General features: G+C 42.5%; 1 protein-coding gene across 1 annotated transcript in view; it reads right to left on the minus strand.

Annotated features, from left to right (window-relative positions):
* The window catches only part of SUSD1 (sushi domain containing 1), a 466537-nt gene that overhangs the window by 28895 nt on the left and 415108 nt on the right, over positions 1-22534 (minus strand). The window contains exons 22-23 of the mRNA XM_069767010.1: positions 9620-9713; positions 8554-8590 (exon numbers count right to left, since the gene is read on the minus strand). Coding sequence (XP_069623111.1) covers positions 8575-8590; positions 9620-9713 — 110 coding nt within the window. The 3' untranslated portion in view covers positions 8554-8574. The remainder of the gene's footprint in view (positions 1-8553; positions 8591-9619; positions 9714-22534) is intronic.

Genomic DNA, 22534 nt, shown 5'->3' on the forward strand with positions numbered 1-22534 from the left:
TTGCCAAGCGAAAAGCCAAAAACATCACTGCTCTAGAGGAGATCTGCATGGAGGAATGGGCCAACATACCAACAACAGTGTGTGGCAACCTTGTGAAGACTTACAGAAAACGTTTGACCTCTGTCATTGCCAACAAAGGATATATTACAAAGTATTGAGATGAAATTTTGTTTCTGACCAAATACTTATTTTCCACCATAATATGCAAATAAAATGTTAAAAAAACAGACAATGTGATTTTCTGGATTTTTTTTTCTCAGTTTGTCTCCCATAGTTGATGTCTACCTATGATGTAAATTACAGACGCCTCTCATCTTTTTAAGTGGTGGAGCTTGCACTATTGCTGACTGACTAAATACTTTTTTGCCTCACTGTATATATGTCAGTGAGACACATATATGTATATATATTAATATTTATTCCAGCGCTATACAGCTTGAAAGCCGGTAATTCAATTACCGGCTTTTTCCTTCTCCTTCCTAAAACCCGACATGATTTGAGACATGGTTTACATACAGTAAACCATGTCTTCTCTCCATTTTTTTTGCAGATTCCACACTACTAATGTCAGTAGTGTGTATCTGCAAAATTTGGCCGTTCTAGCTCTTAAAATAAAGGGTTAAATGGCGGAAAAAATTGGCGTGGGCTCCCGCGCAATTTTCTCCGCCAGAGTAGTAAAGCCAGTGACTGAGGGCAGATATTAATAGCCTGGAGAGGGTCCACGGTTATTGGCCCCCCCCCTGGCTAAAAATATCTCCCCCCAGCCACCCCAGAAAAGGCACATCTGGAAGATGCGCCTATTCTGGCACTTGGCCACTCTCTTCCCATTCCCGTGTAGCGGTGGGATATGGGGTAATGAAGGGTTAATGCCACCTTGCTATTGTAAGGTGACATTAAGCCTAATTAATAATGGAGAGGCGTCAATTATGACACCTATCCATTATTAATCCAAAACTAGTAAAAGGTTAAATAAAACACAAACACATTTTTTAAAATTATTTTAATGAAATAAAAACAATGGTTGTTGCAGTATTTTATTCAACGCCCAATCCAGTCACTGAAGACCCTCGTTCTGTGAGTAAAAAAACATAATAAACCAACAATATACTTACCCTCCGCAGATCTGTAACGTCCAACGATGTAAATCCTTCTGAAGGGGTTAAAACATTTTGCAGCAAGGAGCTTTGCTAATGCAGGCTGCTCCTCGCTGCAAAACCCCAGGGAATGAGGCTAAAAATAGATCAATGATCTATATTTAGCTTCATTTGCGGTGAGGCGCCCTCTGCTGGATGTTTATAGATCGTGGGAACTTGCCTAGAAAGCCTGGGAGCTTTCTAGGTAATTTCCCACGATCTATGAACAGCCAGCAGAGGGCGCCTCACCGCAAATGAAGCTAAATATAGCTCATTGATCTATTTTTAGCCTCATTCCCTGGGGTTTTGCAGCGAGGAGCAGCCTGCATTAGCAAAGCTCCTTGCTGCAAAATGTTTTAACCCCTTCAGAAGGATTTACATCGTTGGACGTTACAGATCTGCGGAGGGTAAGTATATTGTTGGTTTATTATGTTTTTTTACTCACAGAACGAGGGTCTTCAGTGACTGGATTGGGCGTTGAATAAAATACTGCAACAACCATTGTTTTTATTTCATTAAAATAATTTTAAAAAATGTGTTTGTGTTTTATTTAACCTTTTACTAGTTTTGGATTAATAATGGATAGGTGTCATAATTGACGCCTCTCCATTATTAATTAGGCTTAATGTCACCTTACAATAGCAAGGTGGCATTAACCCTTCATTACCCCATATCCCACCGCTACACGGGAATGGGAAGAGAGTGGCCAAGTGCCAGAATAGGCGCATCTTCCAGATGTGCCTTTTCTGGGGTGGCTGGGGGCAGATATTTTTAGCCGGGGGGGGCCAATAACCATGGACCCTCTCCAGGCTATTAATATCTGCCCTCAGTCACTGGCTTTACTACTCTGGCGGAGAAAATTGCGCGGGAGCCCACGCCAATTTTTTCCGCCATTTAACCCTTTATTTTAAGAGCTAGAACGGCCAAATTTTGCAGATACACACTACTGACATTAGTAGTGTGGAATCTGCAAAAAAAATGGAGAGAAGACATGGTTTACTGTATGTAAAACATGTCTCAAATCATGTCGGGTTTTAGGAAGGAGAAGGAAAAAGCCGGTAATTGAATTACCGGCTTTCAAGCTGTATAGCGCTGGAATAAATATTAATATATATACATATATGTGTCTCACTGACATATATATATATATATATACCTATTCTATGTGTACACATTTATTCTACCTATTCTACTGTAAGCTGTCAGTGTGATTTTACTGTACACCGCACTGAATTACCGGCTTTTCTCTCTAATATATGTGTCTACTGACACATATACATATATATATATATATATATATATATATATATATATATATATATATATAGACAGTATATATATATTTTCTTTTCTTTTTGGGACACATGGATCACTTCTATAGCGGTATGTTGGTTTTGCTAGCCTGCGAGAAAACCACGCAGTACGGATGCCATACGGATTACATACGGAGGATGCCATGCGCAAAAAACGCTGACACACCCTGCCTACGGAGGAGCTACGGACCACTTTTTTCGGGACTTTTCAGCGTATTACGGCCGTAATATACGGACCGTATTGTTTTACGCTGTGTGTGACGCCGGCCTAATACGTATCAGAACAGATGTGAATCCAGCTTACAAGTGAAGTAAAAGACTTGTTAGAAAGCTCAACACAATATTTCTGTGTTTCCTATTTCTTGTGGCATCACTATGCTCTTTAGGCTGCCGTCACACTAGCAGTATCTGGTCAGTATTTTATATCAGTATTTGTAAGCCAAAACCAGGAGTGGGTGATAATACAGAAGTGGTGCATATGTTTCTATTAGACTTTTCCTCTGATTGTTCCACTCCTGGTTTTGGCTTACAAATACTGAGGTAAAATACTGACCAAATACTGCTAGTGTGATGGCAGCCTTACTCTTCCCCTCTCCATAGAGTATAATGGAAGGTGTAACCTGACAACATTGTGACTTGGCAGTCTGTCTTTTCTTAAGCAAAAATGTTTGTGAAAAAGCAGAATTCTTTCAAAATAAAGCAAATTAAAAAGTTTCTTATATTCGCCCTATTGAGTTGATTTATATAAACAGTTTGTTGAAACCTTTTATAAGGTTCTCTAGGTTCCTTGTGATTTCAGGTTCAAGCTAATTTCAATCCCCTTCCCCTAAAAAAATACAAGAATTTATTTACAAGAGTTCCCCTTACTAAGTATGTGGTATATAATGTTGGGGTTAAAAAGTCAGATAATTGTGCAGTAATCTGGAACCTTAAATGTGATTTAATTTGAACATGATCCTAGTCATAAGGAAAGAATGCAACAATTCATGCCAATCACTCACTTTATCACAATTTTGAGTTTAATTTTAGCATTTATTAGACAGGTGAGGCATTAAAATAAAGCTCACGCTCAAGTCAAATAAACTACTTTACTTTATAGTACAAGCAAAGTGATTTATTTTTAATATGTTTTAAAAGTTTGGATTTAAAATATATATAAAATAAACACACTAAGAACATATTGCTTCTATTTTAAGAGGTTGTCACAGATTAGAATAAAAGGATCTGCTCCCTAGTTTACTACAAACAGTGTGTCTGGGTTCACAGGCTGACCATAGGTAGTCCAAAAACCATCTAGGCCCTGATCCTTAAACCCCTTAACCCCCAAGGGTGGTTTGCACGTTACTGACCTGGCCAATTTTTACAATTTTGACCACTGTCCTTTTGGACTCTGGAATGCTTCAATGGATCCTGATGATTCTGACACTGTTTTCTCATGACATATCGTACTTCATGATAGTGGTAAAATTTCTTTGATATAACCTGCGTTTATTTGTGAAAAAAACTGAAAATTGGCGAAAATTTCGCAATTTTCCAACTTTGAATTTTTATGCCCTTAAATCACAGAGATATGTCACACAAAATACTTAATAATCAACATTTCCCACATGTCTATTTTACATCAGCACAATTTTGGAACCAAATTTTTTTTTGTTAGGGCGTTATAAGGGTTAAAATTGACCAGCAATTTCTCATTTTTACAACACCATTTTTTTTTAGGGACCACATCGCATTTGAAGTCACTTTGAGGGGTCTATATGATAGAAAATACCCAAGTGTAACACCATTCTAAAAACTGCACATCTCAAGGTGCTCAAAACCACATTCAAAAAGTTTATTAACCCTTCAGGTGTTTCACATGAATTTTTGGAATGTTTAAAAAAAAAATGAACATTTAACTATTTTCACAAAAATTTTATTTCAGCTCCAATTTGTTTTATTTTACCCAGGGTAACAGGAGAAATTGGACCCGAAAAGTTGTTGTAAAATTTGACCTAAGTACACTGATACCCCATATGTGGGGGTAAACCACTGTTTGGGTGCATGGCAGAGCTCAAAAGGGAAGGAGCGCCATTTGACTTTTCAATGCAAAATTGACTGGAATTGAGATGGGACGCCATGTCACGTTTGGAGAGATCCTGATGTGCCTAAACATTGAAACCCCCCACAAATGACATCATTTTGGAAAGTAGACCCCCTAAGGAACTTATCTAGATGTGTGGTGAGCACTTTGACCCACCAAGTGCTTCACAGAAGTTAATAATGTAGAGACATAAAAATAAAAAATCATATTTTTTCACAAAAATAATTTTTTGCCCCAATTTTTTATTTTCCCAAGGGTAACAGAAGAAACTGGACCCCAAAACTTGTTATTCATTTTGTCCTGAGTATGCTGATACCCCATATGTGGGAGTACACCACTGTTTGGGCGCATTGGCAGAACTCGGAAGGGAAGGAGAGCCATTTGACTTTTCAATGCAAAATTGACTGGAATTGAGATGGGATGCCATGTTGTGTTTGGAGAGCCCCTGATGTGCCTAAACATTGAAACCCCCCACAAGTGACACCATTTTTTAAAGAAGACCCCCTAAGGAACTTATCTAGATGTGTTGTGAAAACTTTGAAACTCCAAGTGTTTCACTACAGTTTATAATGCAGAGCCGTGAAAATAAAAAATCATTTTTTTTCCCACACCAATTATTTTTTAGCCCCCAGTTTTGTATTTTCCCAAAGGTAACAGGAGAAATTGGACCCAAAAAGTTGTTGTCCAATTTGTCCCGAGTACGCTGATACCCCATATGTGGGGGGGAACCACCGTTTGGGTGCATGGCAGAGCTAGGAAGGGAAGGAACGCCTTTTGGAATGCAGACTTAGATGGATTGGTCTGCAGGCATCACGTTGCATTTGCAGAGCCACTGATGTAACTAAACAGTAGAAACCCCCTACAAGTGACCCCATATTGGAAACTAGACCCCCCAAGGAACTTATCTAGATGTGTTGTGAGGACTTTGAAGCCCCAAGTGTTTCACTACAGTTTATTACAGAGAACCATGTAAACAAAAAATCTTTTTTTTTCCACAAAAATTATTTTTAAGCCCCTGGTTTTGTATTTTCCCAAGGGTAACAGGAGAAATTGGACCCCAAAAGTTGTTGTCCAATTTGTTCTGAGTACGCTGATACCCCCTATGTTGGGGTAAACCCCTGTTTGGGCGCACGGGAGAGCTCGGAAGGGAAGGAGCACTGTATTACTTTTTCAACGCAGAATTTGCTGGAATTGAGATCGGATGCAATGTCGCGTTTGGAGAGCCCCTGATGTGCCTAAACAGTGGAAACCCCCCAATTCTAACTGAAACCCTAACCCAAACACACCCCTAACCCTAATCCCAGCCATAACCCTAACCACACCCCTAACCCTAATCCCAACCCTAATCCTAACCGTAAATGTAATCCAAACTTTAGCCCCAACCCTAACCCTAACTTTAGCCCCAACCCTAACCCTAACTTTAGCCCCAACACTAACCCTAACTTTAGCCCCAACCCTAACCCTAACTTTAGCCACAACACTAACCCTAACTTTAGCCCCAACTATAAGCCTAATGGGAAAATGGAAATAAAAACATTTTTTTAAATTTTATTATTTTTCCCTAATTCAGAGGGTGATGAAGGCGGTTTGATTTACTTTTCTGGCGGGTCTTTTCAGCAGATTTTTATGATTGGCAGTTGTCACACACTAAAAGATGCTTTTTATTGCAAAAAATAGTTTTTGCGTCTCTACATTTTGAGAGCTATAATTTTTCCATATTTTTGTCCACAGAGTCATGTGAGGTCTAGTTTTTTGCGGGACGAGTTGATGTTTTTATTGGTACCATTTTGGGTAGAATGAACAAAAATCAGCTATTCATGAATTTCTTTTGGGGGGGGGCGCTTATACCGTTCCATGTTTGGTAAAATTGATAAAGCAGTTTTATTCTTCGAGTTAGAACGATTACAGCGATACCTCATTTATGTCATTTTTTTATGTTTTGGCACTTTTATACGATAAAAACTATTTTATAGAAAAAATAATTATTTTTGCATCGCTTTATTCTCAGGACTATAACTTTTTTATTTTTCTGCTGATGATGCTGTATGGCAGCTCGTTTTTTGTGGGACAAGATGTCGTTTTCAGCGGTACCATGGTTATTTATATCTGTCTTTTTGATGGCGTGTTATTCCACTTTTTGTTTGGCGGTATGATAATAAAGCATCGTTTTTTGCCTTTTTTTTTTACAGTGTTCACTGGGTTAACTAGTGGGACAGTTTTATAGGTCGGTTCATTACGGACGCGGCGATACTAAATATGTGTACTTTAATTGTTTTTTTTTATTTAGATAAAGAAATGTATTTATTGGAACAATATTTTTTATTTATTTAGGATTTTTTTTTTTTTTTACACATGTAAATATTTTCTTTACTTTTTTACATTGCACCAGTGGGGATATCACTGTATAGTGACAGATCGCTGATCTGACACTTTGCAGTGCACTGTGTCAGATCAACGATCACACAGGCACTGCAGGGAGGCTTCCCGGCGCCTGCTCTGAGCAGGCGCTTGAAAGCCACCTCCCTGCAGGACCCGGAAGGCCCCCCGTGGCCATTTTGGATCCAGGCCTGTAGGGAGGAGGAGGAAGGAGACCCTCGGTGCAACGCGATCTCGCGTTGCTCCGAGGGTCTCAGGGAAGCACGCAGGGAGCCTCCTCCCTGCGCGATGCTTCCCTTTGACGCCGGAAGGCTGCGATCATCTTTGATCGCAGTGTTCCAGGGGTTAATGTGCAAGGAGCGGTCTGTGACAGCTCTTGGCACATAGTGCCGAATGTCAGGTGCGATAGTCAACTGACACCCGGGCGTGATCGGCCGCGCTCCCCACGTGAGCGCGGCTGATTGCGCTGGACGTACTATCCCGTCACTGGGAATTAAATCCCAGGTCACCTCAACAGGATAGTACGTCCAATGGGATTAAGGGGTTAATATCAAAGGCTCAAAACATTTATTCAAGCAAAAACAAAATTTTCCATGGGCTTGGAAGTGTAAAAAATATCAAATTAAGTGATAGTCACCTATCAGCAAACACACACACAGGAGTAGGAGACGTCACTGCTCTACCAGAAGCAGGATCTCTACAATTGACTGCAATAGTCAAGTAACTTGAGCAGCAGATCATCGGATATATTTCAAATGACCCGCTACTCAAGTCACCTGACCACTGCAGCCAATCACAAGTCATAGTGATCCTGCTGCTGGTGGAACAGCGATATCTTCAATTCCTTTGTCAGCACAATTTATGGACTGACCTGCATTGGAAACAGGTGGGAGTCAGTAGGTGAGTATCACTAATGCAAGGTAGACATAGCATGTGGCCACTGTCAGGAGGCTGTGCCCTCAGTGTGCACTGTCAGGACGAATATTGAGGCATCTGTCCACCATGGGGCCCCACTCTAAAGAAGTGTGTAGAACATGGTACATGTTTCTTTGCAGCATCCCTCTGTATAGGAAAGGGGAGCCTGCTGCACTTTTTAATAAAAAGAAACAAACAATATGCAGGTGCAAATTGGCCAGATGAAGAGGGCAAAGGAGCACAGTTTTTTTTTTTTGCTTGGAAAATCACTTTAAAGGGAATCTGTAGCCAGGATTTGCCACGTTATCTGAGCACACCATAATATAGAAACATAGACCCTAATTCCCGTGATGTGTCACTTACTGGGCTGCTTAATGTAGCTTTTAAAATATCACTTTTTATCAGCAGGAGATTACCAGTAGAGGACTAGCAAACTTTCTGCCATGTAGTCTTGTATATTCGTGAGATGCGAATAACCCCACCCTACCTCTGATAGGCAGCTTTCTGTGTACACTGTGCATGGGCAGAAACTGTCAATCAGTGATGTGGGCGGGGTTATACAGAGCTCAGCCTTCAGGGACCTGGTAGATCTTCAGCAAGCGGTGCAGTAAGTGATACATTGCTGGAATCAGGGTCTTTGTTTATATATCATGCTACTTTCAGATGGGGTCGCCAAAATCTGGGCAAGGATTCCTTTCAGGAGAGCAACCTAATAATCTGATACATCACTTACTGTTCATCTAAAATGTGTCTGCTAGCTGTTACAGCACCTGCCAAATGCAAACAGATTGTGATTAATTACCAATCGGTAACACTTATGTTTGGTTTAGTAATTAATGGAGGGGTAATTGCTAATTGTTAGATATTATATACTAGCATTTTTATGAGTTGTCGCGGCTTACATTTGGAGACATCTGCACCACCCAAGAATGCAAAGAAAATGGGAAATTCTTTTCATTAAACTATCACAAAAGCATATTATCTCTTTTAACAATCACATGATAGTAATTCCAAGAAGGTCACACGACTTGGATGCCGTTCCCCTTCATATAGTTTTACACAGATTTTCTACAATTAGAGTTAAAAGACATTTTCAGATTAGCAAGAAAAGAATCTTTGGAATAGATCAAAGGCCAAGCGTGTGTTTCCAGAACAAAGTCTATAAATGAGGGAATTCCTGTACATGCAGTTCCTTATATGTGAACACATGTTTTCCTTGAATGCTTAGGGTTGACCTCAGCTTCTATAAACTCACATGCAATAATATTAGATTGCATGAGACAAACTAAGGCTAGGTTCACATTAATGTAGTGTCCTCCACCGAGCACCACATTAGGGGTTCCCCTCGGAATGCAGAATTTGGGGATTCCAACAGAAAACCCCCTTTTGTAGTGCTCGGCTCAGAGCTCCGTGTTGATGTGAACATAGCTGAACATAAGACGTGTGAATGAGCCGGCCACAAAACGTATGCAGTAAAATTATGCAATAAGCCCATTAGCGCCCCGTAATGGCAAATGTAGACATCAGCATTGGCTATGCTGTTCATTTGTATCTTTATATTAAAAACAGAAGCTCTAATTACTATAAAGATATAACTGGCTTAGAATGTTAAATCTAAATATTATATGTGACCCGCATTAGTGCTATATTATAGGCAAATAACATGATTTACTAGTAAATTTTCCTAGATAATAATAATTCCTCCTAGATAGTTTATCCAAAATAGATGGACATTTACCAATATGGCTGAAACAGACATTACTTGAAGACAAATGTGATTTAAGTGCAAATCTACTTACCGTGCCAATGAGTAAGACATAAATACTATGAAGCATGACAAGGCAACTGATCCTAATAAGACCACAGTCAGGTGATGACGACTGCCTGATAGCTCTGAGAGAAAAGGAGAATACTTCTTACTTTATAGTAATGGGAACACTCTAAATAGCATTTGAGCTACAAGTGACAAATAACTATCATCTTTATGATTTATAACAAGGAATATCAATCATACTTGGTAAAGAAGAGCCGATATGTCAAGTGACAATGCAGGGTTTGTGCCAACAAACATCGTTTTTTTTCCACGTACATGAAAATCACAGAAAGACACTTATAGAATTCATACAATGTGATTTTCTGGATGTTATTTTTGATATTTTATCTCTCAATGTTAAAATTAACCTACCCTTAAAACTATAGACTGTTCATGTCTTTGTCAGTGGGAAAACTTACAAAATCAGCACGGGACCAAATACTTATTTCCCCCACTGTACATAGCCCTTTAATTCAAGGTATGTATTTGGTAGCGAGTGGAAGATGTTCAGCAATTTTTGATTCCTCAGTCTCAATATTGTGCATAACATCGGCTACTATATTATAACTTTTTTTAAAGCATTCATGCCCTTTCACAAAAAACCTGTAGAAAACATAGTCTTGCCACCATGTCCCCTACTACAAGTTAGAACTGCTTTTGATACACATGCATCTAGAAACTGTCTATAAACTTTCTATCAACTCTTTCTTTGTGTTTGGTTCTTCTTCGTGAGAATCAGCACTATAGGTGCTGGAAACATCTTTCCTCTCAATTCTCATCATACATTGTGCCTGCTCATTCCCAATTATTATGCCTGCCCTAAATCGAAAGCCCACCTCTCTATTCTGCCTCCATTCAGTCTGACAGACAGGAGAGCAGGAGCATTAGGTCAAAGACACCACACTGTTTCCAGTAATGTACATTTGCTTCTTAGCTGTTAGAGTCAGATTACACTTGACAACAGGCAAAAAATAACAAGTTAGAAAGAAAGGAGACACTCAGTGGCTAGCACTTGAGCCTAAGTTCATTGAAAGGAGAGTTAGCACTTAAATACATTTTGGAACATTAAAAATATTGTATATAGCGATGTTACCATCATCTCCCAAAGTAATTGCCAGGCACATAAATAACATTTTGACTAGGAGCAGCCATGCACAAAAAAACAAGAACGATAGGGGTCAGCAATCTCTGAAAATTTTTGTGAAAATGCAACTTCTAGAACGTTATAACAGATATTGGCTATCATGGCGTTGGGAGCTGTAGTTTCACACGTATTGGAGGGACGTAGGTTGCTGCTTGCTGTAATGAGGTTAGATATACACTCAGGGAAAATGCTAGAAGTATGCTTGTTCAATTACGGTAAATTTCATCAACTCATGTAGAATTAGCCAACTGGTTCAGTCACTGTACAGAGAAACATCAAACTGGAAAAAAAAATATTACCCTAGGAACTGTTGACTTCCTAAGACGTTTAGTCACAACAGAAAATTATTGAAAATCTAGTAAGGATCAGTTCTTTCACTTAAAATATCTTGTGAGTGGTCAAAGGAGAAGTATCAAATTGGTCTAACCAGAGAAAGAAGGCGAAAGTAACTCTTTGATCTTCTCCTGTGAAATAAAAATCTGAAAACCAACTGACCAATGTCATTTAATGGAGTTGTTCAATTGACAGTTTTTTCACATGGAGCGAGTATCCAAGTATAAAAAAAAATCTCAACATGCACTATTCTCTCATGAATTTCAGATGAGACTTACCCATTCTAGTCTATGGGTGTGCAATAAATTAAATAGGGGTCATCCCATTTTTACAGATACATTGGCATTATTGGTATATAAATTTGTATATAAATAGTATATAAATATGGATGCCACATGAATGTAAAGTACGGAAATGGATGAAATGCGGAATGCAAAATCAGTGTAGTTTTCTAGAAGAAAATTGGACAATTTTTCATACGCTCGTCTGACCCCAGTTGTAACCAGGGACATCATGTCAAGTGACATCATGCCTGAAAGGTCCAGTGGTCCTGAAGTCTAAAAATATGATATTTATGGGGTTAAAGAAGATCTATTAGCTCACCTGGCATGTACTGTATGTTTTAGTAATTTTTTTCATTCTCCCCCAAAAAATAATAATTCTGGAGATTTTTTTTGTGTGTTCGTCTCATTTTATTCCTCCTGGAACTGTACTGCATGAATAGACAACTGCATGTTTACACACTCTCTGTAAAAGAGAGGCATACCCACATATTCTGATACTGCTTTCATGGGTGTGTCAGATGCTACAGACAGTCGCTCTGCATCTGGCTGCAGAAAGTTTCTGCGTTCGGCATTGTAGATGTCTTCTTAATCCTTCTGACTTTTGGACCCAGTGGCAACCTCCCTCCAGCTCTAACTGACACACCTGGACCTGGGTATTTGTAGACTCCTAGTCTGCTTCAGGGAGTCGCCGGTGATATTCATATTTTCACTTGTGTAGTCTTGGAGCTATAGCAGTTGGCTTACTTCCTCTCTGGTGCTGTTTGAAGACATTTGGTGTTATCTCTCTGGAGTCTGCTCAAGCTAAGTTTCTCCCCACTTATTTGTCTCCCTTCTTATCTTTAGTGTTCAGTGGGGACTAACCAGTGCTCATCCCCCATTTCCTATTCAGAGCCTAGCTCTAGGGATATACAGCGCTTAGGTTCCTGCTTGGCGATTGGTGTGGAACAAATATAGGGATGGTAAGGGAGGCAGGGTGCTATTAGATCTACCTAGTGGTTTGTACCCCCTGTGCATAGTGTTTGGACTTCCTTTCCCTCGTGTTGGACTTAGTTTTCCCACACTGTGCGTGACTTTTGTTCTTTTGATTTTTCCTAAACTTTTCCCAAGAGTGGCCTGTGTTCAGTCTTCCCACAGACCCGTCCTTCATAGAGCTCCCTGCTCAGATGCTTGCAAACAACACACTGACACACCCATACCTTAACTAAAAGTTTAAATGGGAATTGTGGACATGAGCCGCTCTGAAAACCCAGAGTGGAGGGAGAGATCTGCCCCAGTACCAATCTTGCAGATCTCTCCCAAAATACAGTGACGTAGTATATTGCACAGCGACGTAGTATATTGCCCAGCCACGTAGTATATTGCCCAGGCACGTAGTATATTGCCCAGCCACGTAGTATATTGTTCAGTCACGTAGTATATACAGCACAGAGCCACGTTGTATATTGCACAGAGCCACATAGTATACTGCACAGCGACATAGTATATTGCCCAGCCACGTAGTATATACAGCACAGAGCCACGTAGTATATACAGCACAGAGCCACGTAGTATATTGCCCAGCTACGTAGTATACAGCACAGAGCCACGTAGTATATACAGCAGAGCCACGTAGTATATACAGCACAGAGTCACGTAGTATATTGCACAGTGACGTAGTATATTGCACAGCGACGTAGTATATTGCCCAGCCACGTAGTATACAGCACAGAGCCACGTAGTATATACAGCACAGAGCCACGTAGTATATACAGCACAGAGCCACATAGTATATACAGCACAGAGCCAGGTTGTATATTGCACAGAGCCACATAGTATATTGCACAGCGACATAGTATATTGCCCAGCCATGTAGTATATTGCCCAGGCACGTAGTATATTGCCCAGCCACGTAGTATATTGCTCAGCCACGTAGTATATACAGCACAGAGCCACGTTGTATATTGCACAGAGCCACATAGTATACTGCACAGCGACATAGTATATTGCCCAGCCACGTAGTATATACAGCACAGAGCCACGTATTATATTGCCCAGCTACGTAGTATACAGCACAGAGCCACGTAGTATATACAGCAGAGCCACGTAGTATATACAGCACAGAGCCACGTAGTATATTGCACAGTGACGTAGTATATTGCACAGCGACGTAGTATATTGCCCAGCCACGTAGTATACAGCACAGAGCCACGTAGTATATACAGCACAGAGCCACGTAGTATATACAGCACAGAGCCACGTTGTATATTGCACAGAGCCACATAGTATATTGCACAGCGACATAGTATATTGCCCAGCCACGTAGTATATACAGCACAGAGCCACGTAGTATATACAGCACAGAGCCACGTTGTATATTGCACAGCCACATAGTATATTGCACAGCGACATAGTATATTGCCCAGCCACGTAGTATATACAGCACAGAGCCACGTAGTATATTGCCCAGCCACGTAGTATATACAGCACAGAGCCACGTAGTATATTGCCCAGTCACGTAGTATATTGCCTTCCCCACTGTGTCACCTAATTTCTTGAGGGCCCCCTGTGTGCCCTTTTGGGACCCTTCCTCAGAGGTGAAATGGTGGGAGAGGTGACTGGGCCCCACAGCAAATTAGGAGACAGTGGGGAAGGGGAACCACAGGAAATTAGAAATTTTATATGGTGGCCCCCCAGACCCACACCTTGTGTCACCGCTTTAGATTGCAGGGGCCGGGGGGAGCCTCCCATAACTGTCTCAGTGGCTGTCTACTGCTGCAGGCTGCAGGCATATTTTACTCACATACTGTCTTACATACATTAGTACATTGATTTATTACAATAGTAGTGACTCACTAACTAAGATAGGAAATTCCTGGACTGTCTCTGAACCATCAGCTACAGGCAGTGCAGCACTGCAGCCTCTCCGACTCCGACTATGAATGATCGTGCAGGACTCAGTGCGCCTGTGCAGGCTCTGTGCTGCTTGGGCAGGAGGACAGTCGACCAATCACAGCACAGCTCACTCTGTGCTGTGACCTGTGAGGTCACACAAAGCAAAACTAATGCTGATTGGCTGCATGTCAGCCAATCAGCATTAGAATACCGTAGTCCAACCAGACCACAGAACTAGAAGAGGAGCCAGAGTTGAGAAGATCATGAATGATGCTCATGCAAATCAAATGTATGCAATGGTATGTGACTGAGACTGAGTGACTCCTGACTGGTGCTGGTGGGGTGAGGGGTGGTGCCGTGGCCGGGTCTGCTGAGCGGCGAATCGCTGCGCACGGGCTGCCTGCTCTCAATAGCATGATAGCAGCCAGGCAGCCAGTAGCGCACAGTCAGCACTGCAGCGGCTGCAGACAGTACTAGCCACTGCACTGTCTGCAGCCAGCCCAGCACTGAGCGCGGCGCGCGGTAATGAATGGTCCACTAGTGTGGTGATGTGATGTCATGTGATGTGGAGAAGGAGCTGCAGCGCGGCTGCACTTCTCACACAGGACATGAGATGATCACACTATGCGAGCGTGAATGAGGCAGCCTGGGCACTGCAGGGACAAATGAAGGAGGCAGGCAGGGCCAGGGGGCGGGGCCCACCGGAGGATTCTCCGGTGTCCCGGTGCCCCAGTCCGACACTGCTCGCAAGTGAGAAGGAGCCCTTTTAGTTAGTACACTGTCACAACTCTTCAATCTGAAATCAGAACCTGAAAAATACCTTTAAGCCAAAGCGTGCCAGTTGCCATTGTTAGGTGTCCTAAACAACACTCATAGGTTATAAATGCATTCATTCAATTATTACGTTATGAAGACAACAGTGAAATTGTCTTCATGTAATGTTTTCCCACTGCTTAAATATGTTTGTCTCTTACACATTCATGATCTTATTCCTTATGCATTTAGCAGGGTTGATTTTGTATCAGAAGGGAATGAGAATTATATAACAGAGCAAAGAAATGATGCGGCTCTCAGGCACAGATAGTGTTACTGTCTATCTCTGGCACGAGAAGGGCATAAGTCATCTAATTATCATCCAGCTGAATGGCATAAGTAGAATCAAAGTGGCAGTAAAACTACCGTGGGAAATTGCTGTATAACTAGATCATGAAATGGTCACTTAGACTATCATGTACTATAAAGTGACTGAAGCATAACTCTTCCAGTCTATTGTGCCAGAACTGTTTATAAGACAAGGAACAGACATCCTGCTGGATTTGCCCCCAAAAATCTTATTTAACAATTGATTTCTGCATCTGAAGACTCATCTGAGAATTTAAAAAGCTCGACAGAATGAACCGTCATGGAGACACTTGAGGGTACAGCAGTAATTACATATCCATTGTGCGCATTGCCACTTCATTGGATGAATAATACATGTTCATTTGATGGAGTGTAAACCCCGTGGAGATAAATCTCTGTTTACCTTCTCCATTATTAATCGGGGTAAACCTTTTTTCATCACTTGCCATGCAAATAAAGATATCTATGGAAGAATTTTTCTATGCAAATATAATACTACCAAATACAAGACTTGTCCCCGGTCAGCCTTTGTATGGTGGCTGTTTTCTTCCACGATCATTCCCATTATTTATTAATATTTTCTATTAATGGCTCACAGATGTGCGCCGCTGTTTTTTTCTGCGGTGCAGATAATCATGAAAACATGTTTCAATCTGCTACTGCTGTTGTTGTCACCCAGGCTTCCAAAAGATTTCCATCTACTCAACTGGAGTTTCAATATCTTATCTCTCATTGATTAAAACCAGAGTCAGACTGTCACACATCATCACAAACAAATATTGTGTGACATATATGGAATAAAATTTGAAGATGTTATATTTTTTTGGGATGTGCCAATCAACTATTCTTCTTGGACATATATTTTTTCTCAGTCAGCAGTATTTGAAACTGCACTCATTGCACATAAAGGTCAGATTTTATCATTCATTGTGTTAGGGATTTGGACGTAATTGAAGAGATACAAAATGAATACAAAATGGAAGCTTATGTGAACATGTAAGAATCAAAGATGCTGATTATGTGCCTACGTGCTAGAAATCATATCTGTTAGCAGGTTTAGAACACCTACAGTGGGTATGGAAAGTATTCAGATCCCTTTCAATGTTTCACTTTTTGATTCGTTGCAGCCATTTGGTAATTTCAAAAAAGTTCATTTTTTCTTATTAATGTACACTCTGCACCCCATCACCGCACAAAAAGTAAAACTGAAATATCACATGGTCATAAGTATTCAGTAGTGATGGACGAGCACTAAAATGCTCGGGTGCTCGTTGCTCAGGTCGAGCAAATTGGAATGCTCGGGTGCTCGACCCAAGCAACGAGCCCAATGCAAGTCTATGGGAAAGCCATGCATTTTTGCTGCGACCCCCCCCCCCCCCTTCCCCGGGAGTTCCTTTTAGGGTCTAAAGACATCTGAAATTGATGGGAACAGTGCTCAAATGACATCATGGGGAAGACCCCTGGATGCATTTCTGACTCCCAAGTCACACCACTTTTACATGCACTCAATAAAACAAACATACAAAACAAAACCAAAATGGATTTTTCTGGGAAATATGTTAAGGAATATCCTTTCCAGGGTAATAATTTGTATGTAAAAAATAAATAACCAGAAACAAAAATGTTCCTCCATGACTTGGGCTATGTTCACAAGTAGCGTTTTTGATGCGTTTCCCATTATTAGTCATTTGGTGCTCCCATAAAGCTTGCCCATGAAGTGAATACAAGGCCTGCCCCAAATTTGCATGGACCTCAATCCCCTTGGAATAAATGTGGACGATGGCCTCCGAAAAATGTTTTCCCAGTTAAAAGGAGCGGGTCTCCTATACTTGTAATGCCCATGCAGTAAGTGTATGGGCTGACAAACATTTCCCCCGGGTGGGTACACATCAACATACTGTGTAAACATGTTTATTTACGGGCATCATAAACACCCTTGAAAAAAATAAATTGGCTGTTGCATCACAGAACACGTTCACCCTGGTGATCTAGTGGTGGTGTCTGAAGAGACTTGGAGGATGGCCTCTGAAAAATTATTTTTCCAATTTAAAGGAGCAGGTCTCCTATACTTGTAATACCCATACACAAAGTGTATAAGCTGACAAACATTGCCCCTGGGGGGTACACATCAACATAGTGTGTAATCTTTTTTTTACGGGCATCAAAAAGACCCTTTAACACAATAAAGTGGCTGTTGCATCCCGGACCATGGTCACCATGGTGATCTAGTGTTGGTGGCTGATGAGGATGAGGCGACAGAGGATGGTAACAGCAAATACGCAAAATCAGGAAGCGTATACCCATTTGTGGGTGTGAGGAGGTGCATGGGAATAGACCTCACAAAAAATTACACTGGATTTGAGGTTATGTTTTGCTGCTATCATACGGTGGTGTAGAGAAGTCTGGCCCAATCCAGTCCTTGTTCATTTTTGTAAGACCCAGCTAGTGTTGAGCATTCCGATACCGCAAGTATCGGGTATCGGCCGATACTTGCGGTATCGGAATTCCGATACCGAGATCCGATACTTTTGTGGTATCGGGTATCGGTATCGGATCCATAGGGATGTGTAAAATAAAGAATTAAAATAAAAAATATTGATATATTCACCTCTCCGGCGGCTCCTGGACATCACGCTGGTAACCGGCAGGCTTCTTTGTTTAAAATGAGCGCGTTTAGGACCTGCGAATGACGTCGCGGCTTCTGATTGGTCGCGTGCCGCTCATGTGACCGCCACGCGACCAATCAGAAGCCGTGACGTCATTCGCAGGTCCTAAATTCCTAGAATTAGGAGTTTAGTGAATGAGAATGACGTCGCGGCTTCTGATTGGTCGCGTGGCGGTCACATGAGCGGCACGCGACCAATCAGAAGCCGCGACGTCATTCGCAGGTCCTAAACGCGCTCATTTTAAACAAAGAAGCCTGCCGGTTACCAGCGTGATGTCCAGGGGCCGCCGGAGAGGTGAATATATCAATATTTTTTATTTTAATTCTTTATTTTACACATTAATATGGATCCCAGGGCCTGAAGGAGAGTTTCCTCTCCTTCAGACCCTGGGAACCATCAGGATACCTTCCGATACTTGGTGTCCCATTGACTTGTATTGGTATCGGATATCGGTATCGGCGATATCCGATATTTTTCGGGTATCGGCCGATACTATCCGATACCGATACTTTCAAGTATCGGACGGTATCGCTCAACACTAGACCCAGCCTGTCAGCATTTTCAGTTGACAGGCGGATGCGCTTATCAGTTATAATTCCAACAGCGGCACTAAAAACCCGCTCTGACAAAGTGCTAGCAGCAGGGCAGGCCAGGTTGGTCAGCAAGCTACTTCCTCAGCATCTTCCAAAACTTTGCACTCCTTCTGAGAATACCCCGTGCCTCAGAGCCAGTGCGATGGGAGGGTCTGAGAAAACTCTCCCAGAACTTTGCCAGTGTTCCCCTGCCTCTGATGGATTGAAGTTGTATCTCTCTCACATGTACTCCTTGGTTGTCCAACAAACTGTGATCTCTGCCACCAGCATTTTCAGATGGGAATTTTTTAAATAATTCCACAACAATGGCCTTCTGGTACTGCATCATTTTAGTACACCTGTCTGCAAGGGTCACGAGAAAGGCAGCACAACATAAAGTCAGCTATGCTAACAGACAAGACTTCCGTGTCCTCACCAAGAGGACGACTAACCATGCTTTCCTCCTTCTCCTCCCTGTCCTGAGGCCATCCCGCTGGACAGATGGTATGACAGTTGTGCTTGTAGTACCATCTATAGGGCATGAAAGTAGCTCCTGTTCTTTCTCCTTCTCTTCCTCATTGTCAACCAATTCACGTTGGGATGACATGAGGCTGGGCTGTGTGTAATCACCCTGTATGGTTCCTTACTCCATCTCATCATGCTCCACCTTCAATGCATCCTCCTTCATTGTGAGCAGAGAGTTTATCAGAATACAGATAAGCGGGATGGTGATGCTAATTATGACATCATCGCCGCTCACATCTTGGTGGAATCCTCAAAGTTTTGAAGGATGGTACATATGTCTGACATGCCTGACTGTAGGTTCAGCAATGTCAGCCACAGATCTGCCTGCTCTTTCAGAGCTGTCCACAACTCTTCAGCATTGTGCGGTTTGTCACCTAAGCATATTAGCTTCAGCAAAGCCTGTTGCCTCTTGGCTGAGGCAGTGCCGCAGAGCTTCTAGCTTTTGACTGTGGGGGCTACCCTGATTGACGTAGGGCCCGCAATCCTCGGCGTTGGGAGGACTGTTATGGCTGGCAATCAGGCAACACAGCGTGCAGTAATCAGCGCACATACAGAGATCTGGCAATAACCAAAAACAATAGGACGAGCTCTGAGACGTGGAATCTCTGTAGACTGCAGTACCTGATCTATCCTCACACAACTATAAGCAGCAGTGGATTGCGCCTATCACTACCTATGCAACTCGGCACTGCCTGAGGAGCTGACTAGCCTGAAGATAGAAATACAAGCCTGACTTACCTCAGAGAAATACCCCAAAGGAATAGGCAGCCCCCCACATATAATGACTGTTAGCAAGATGAAAAGACAAACGTAGGAATGAAATAGATTCAGCAAAGTGAGGCCCGATATTCTAGACAGAGCGAGGATAGCAAAGAGAACTATGCAGTCCACAAAAAACCCTAAAACGAAAACCACGCAAAGGGGCAAAAAGACCCACCGTGCTGAACTAACAGCACGGCGGTGCACCCCTTTGCTTCTCAGAGCTTCCAGCAAAAGTTAATAGCAAGCTGGACAGAAAAAACAGAAAACAAACTAGAAGCACTTATCTAGCAGAGCAGCAGGCCCAAGGAAAGATGCAGTAGCTCAGATCCAACACTGGAACATTGACAAGGAGCAAGGAAGACAGACTCAGGTGGAGCTAAATAGCAAGGCAGCCAACGAGCTCACCAAAACACCTGAGGGAGGAAGCCCAGAGACTGCAATACCACCTGTGACCACAGAAGTGAACTCAGCCACAGAATTCACAACAGTACCCCCCCCTTGAGGAGGGGTCACCGAACCCTCACCAGAACCCCCAGGCCAACCAGGATGAGCCACATGAAAGGCACGAACAAGATCTGGGGCATGGACATCAGAGGCAAAAACCCAGGAATTATCTTCCTGAGCATAACCCTTCCATTTGACCAGATACTGGAGTTTCCGTCTAGAGACACGAGAATCCAAAATCTTCTCCACAATATACTCCAATTCCCCCTCCACCAAAACAGGGGCAGGAGGCTCCACAGATGGAACCATAGGTGCCACGTATCTCCTCAACAACGACCTATGGAATACATTATGTATGGAAAAGGAGTCTGGGAGGGTCAGACGAAAAGACACCGGATTGAGAATCTCAGAAATCCTATACGGACCAATAAAACGAGGTTTAAATTTAGGAGAGGAAACCTTCATAGGAATATGACGAGAAGATAACCAAACCAGATCCCCAACACGAAGTCGAGGTCCCACACGGCGTCTGCGATTAGCGAAAAGCTGAGCCTTCTCCTGGGACAAGGTCAAATTGTCCACTACCTGAGTCCAGATCTGCTGCAACCTGTCCACCACAGAATCCACACCAGGACAGTCCGAAGACTCAACCTGTCCTGAAGAGAAACGAGGATGGAACCCAGAATTGCAGAAAAATGGAGAGACCAAGGTAGCCGAGCTGGCCCGATTATTAAGGGCGAACTCAGCCAACGGCAAAAATGACACCCAATCATCCTGGTCAGCGGAAACAAAACATCTCAGATATGTTTCCAAGGTCTGATTGGTTCGTTCGGTCTGGCCATTAGTCTGAGGATGGAAGGCCGAGGAGAAAGATAGGTCAATGCCCATCCTACCACAAAAGGCTCGCCAGAACCTCGAGACAAACTGGGAACCTCTGTCAGAAACAATATTCTCAGGAATGCCATGTAAACGAACCACATGCTGGAAGAACAAAGGCACCAAATCAGAGGAGGAAGGCAATTTAACCAAGGGCACCAGATGGACCATTTTAGAAAAGCGATCACAGACCACCCAAATGACCGACATTTTTTGAGAAACGGGAAGGTCAGAAATGAAATCCATCGAAATATGTGTCCAAGGCCTCTTCGGGACCGGCAAGGGCAAAAGCAACCCACTGGCACGTGAACAGCAGGGCTTAGCCCTAGCACAAATTCCACAGTACTGCACAAAAGCACGCACATCCCGTGACAGAGATGGCCACCAGAAGGATCTAGCAACCAACTCCCTGGTACCAAAGATTCCTGGATGACCGGCCAGCACCGAACAATGAAGTTCAGAGATAACTTTACTAGTCCACCTATCAGGGACGAACAGTTTCTCGGCCGGACAACGATCAGGTCTATTAGCCTGAAATTTCTGCAACACTCTCCGCAAATCAGGGGAGATGGCAGACACAATGACTCCTTCCTTGAGGATACTCGCCGGCTCAGATAACCCCGGAGAGTCGGGCACAAAACTCCTAGACAGAGCATCCGCCTTCACATTTTTAGAGCCCGGAAGGTATGAAATCACAAAATCAAAACGAGCAAAAAATAACGACCAACGGGCCTGTCTAGGATTCAAGCGCTTGGCAGACTCAAGATAAGTAAGGTTCTTATGATCAGTCAAAACCACCACGCGATGCTTAGCACCCTCAAGCCAATGACGCCACTCCTCGAATGCCCACTTCATGGCCAGCAACTCTCGGTTGCCCACATCATAATTACGCTCAGCAGCAGAAAATTTCCTGGAAAAGAAAGCACATGGTTTCAACACTGAGCAACCAGGACCTCTCTGTGACAAAACCGCCCCTGCACCAATCTCAGAAGCATCAACCTCGACCTGGAACGGAAGAGAAACATCAGGTTGACACAACACAGGGGCACAGCAAAAACGATGCTTCAACTCCTGAAAAGCTTCCACGGCAGCAGAAGACCAATTAACCAAATCAGCACCCTTCTTGGTCAAATCGGTCAATGGTCTGGCAATGCTAGAAAAATTACAGATGAAGCGACGATAAAAATTAGCAAAGCCCAGGAATTTCTGCAGACTTTTTAGAGATGTCGGCTGAGTCCAATCCTGGATGGCCTGAACCTTAACCGGATCCATCTCGATAGTAGAAGGGGAAAAGATGAACCC

The sequence above is a fragment of the Ranitomeya imitator genome, chromosome 1, assembly GCF_032444005.1.
Source record: "Ranitomeya imitator isolate aRanImi1 chromosome 1, aRanImi1.pri, whole genome shotgun sequence".
NCBI lineage: Eukaryota > Metazoa > Chordata > Amphibia > Anura > Dendrobatidae > Ranitomeya > Ranitomeya imitator.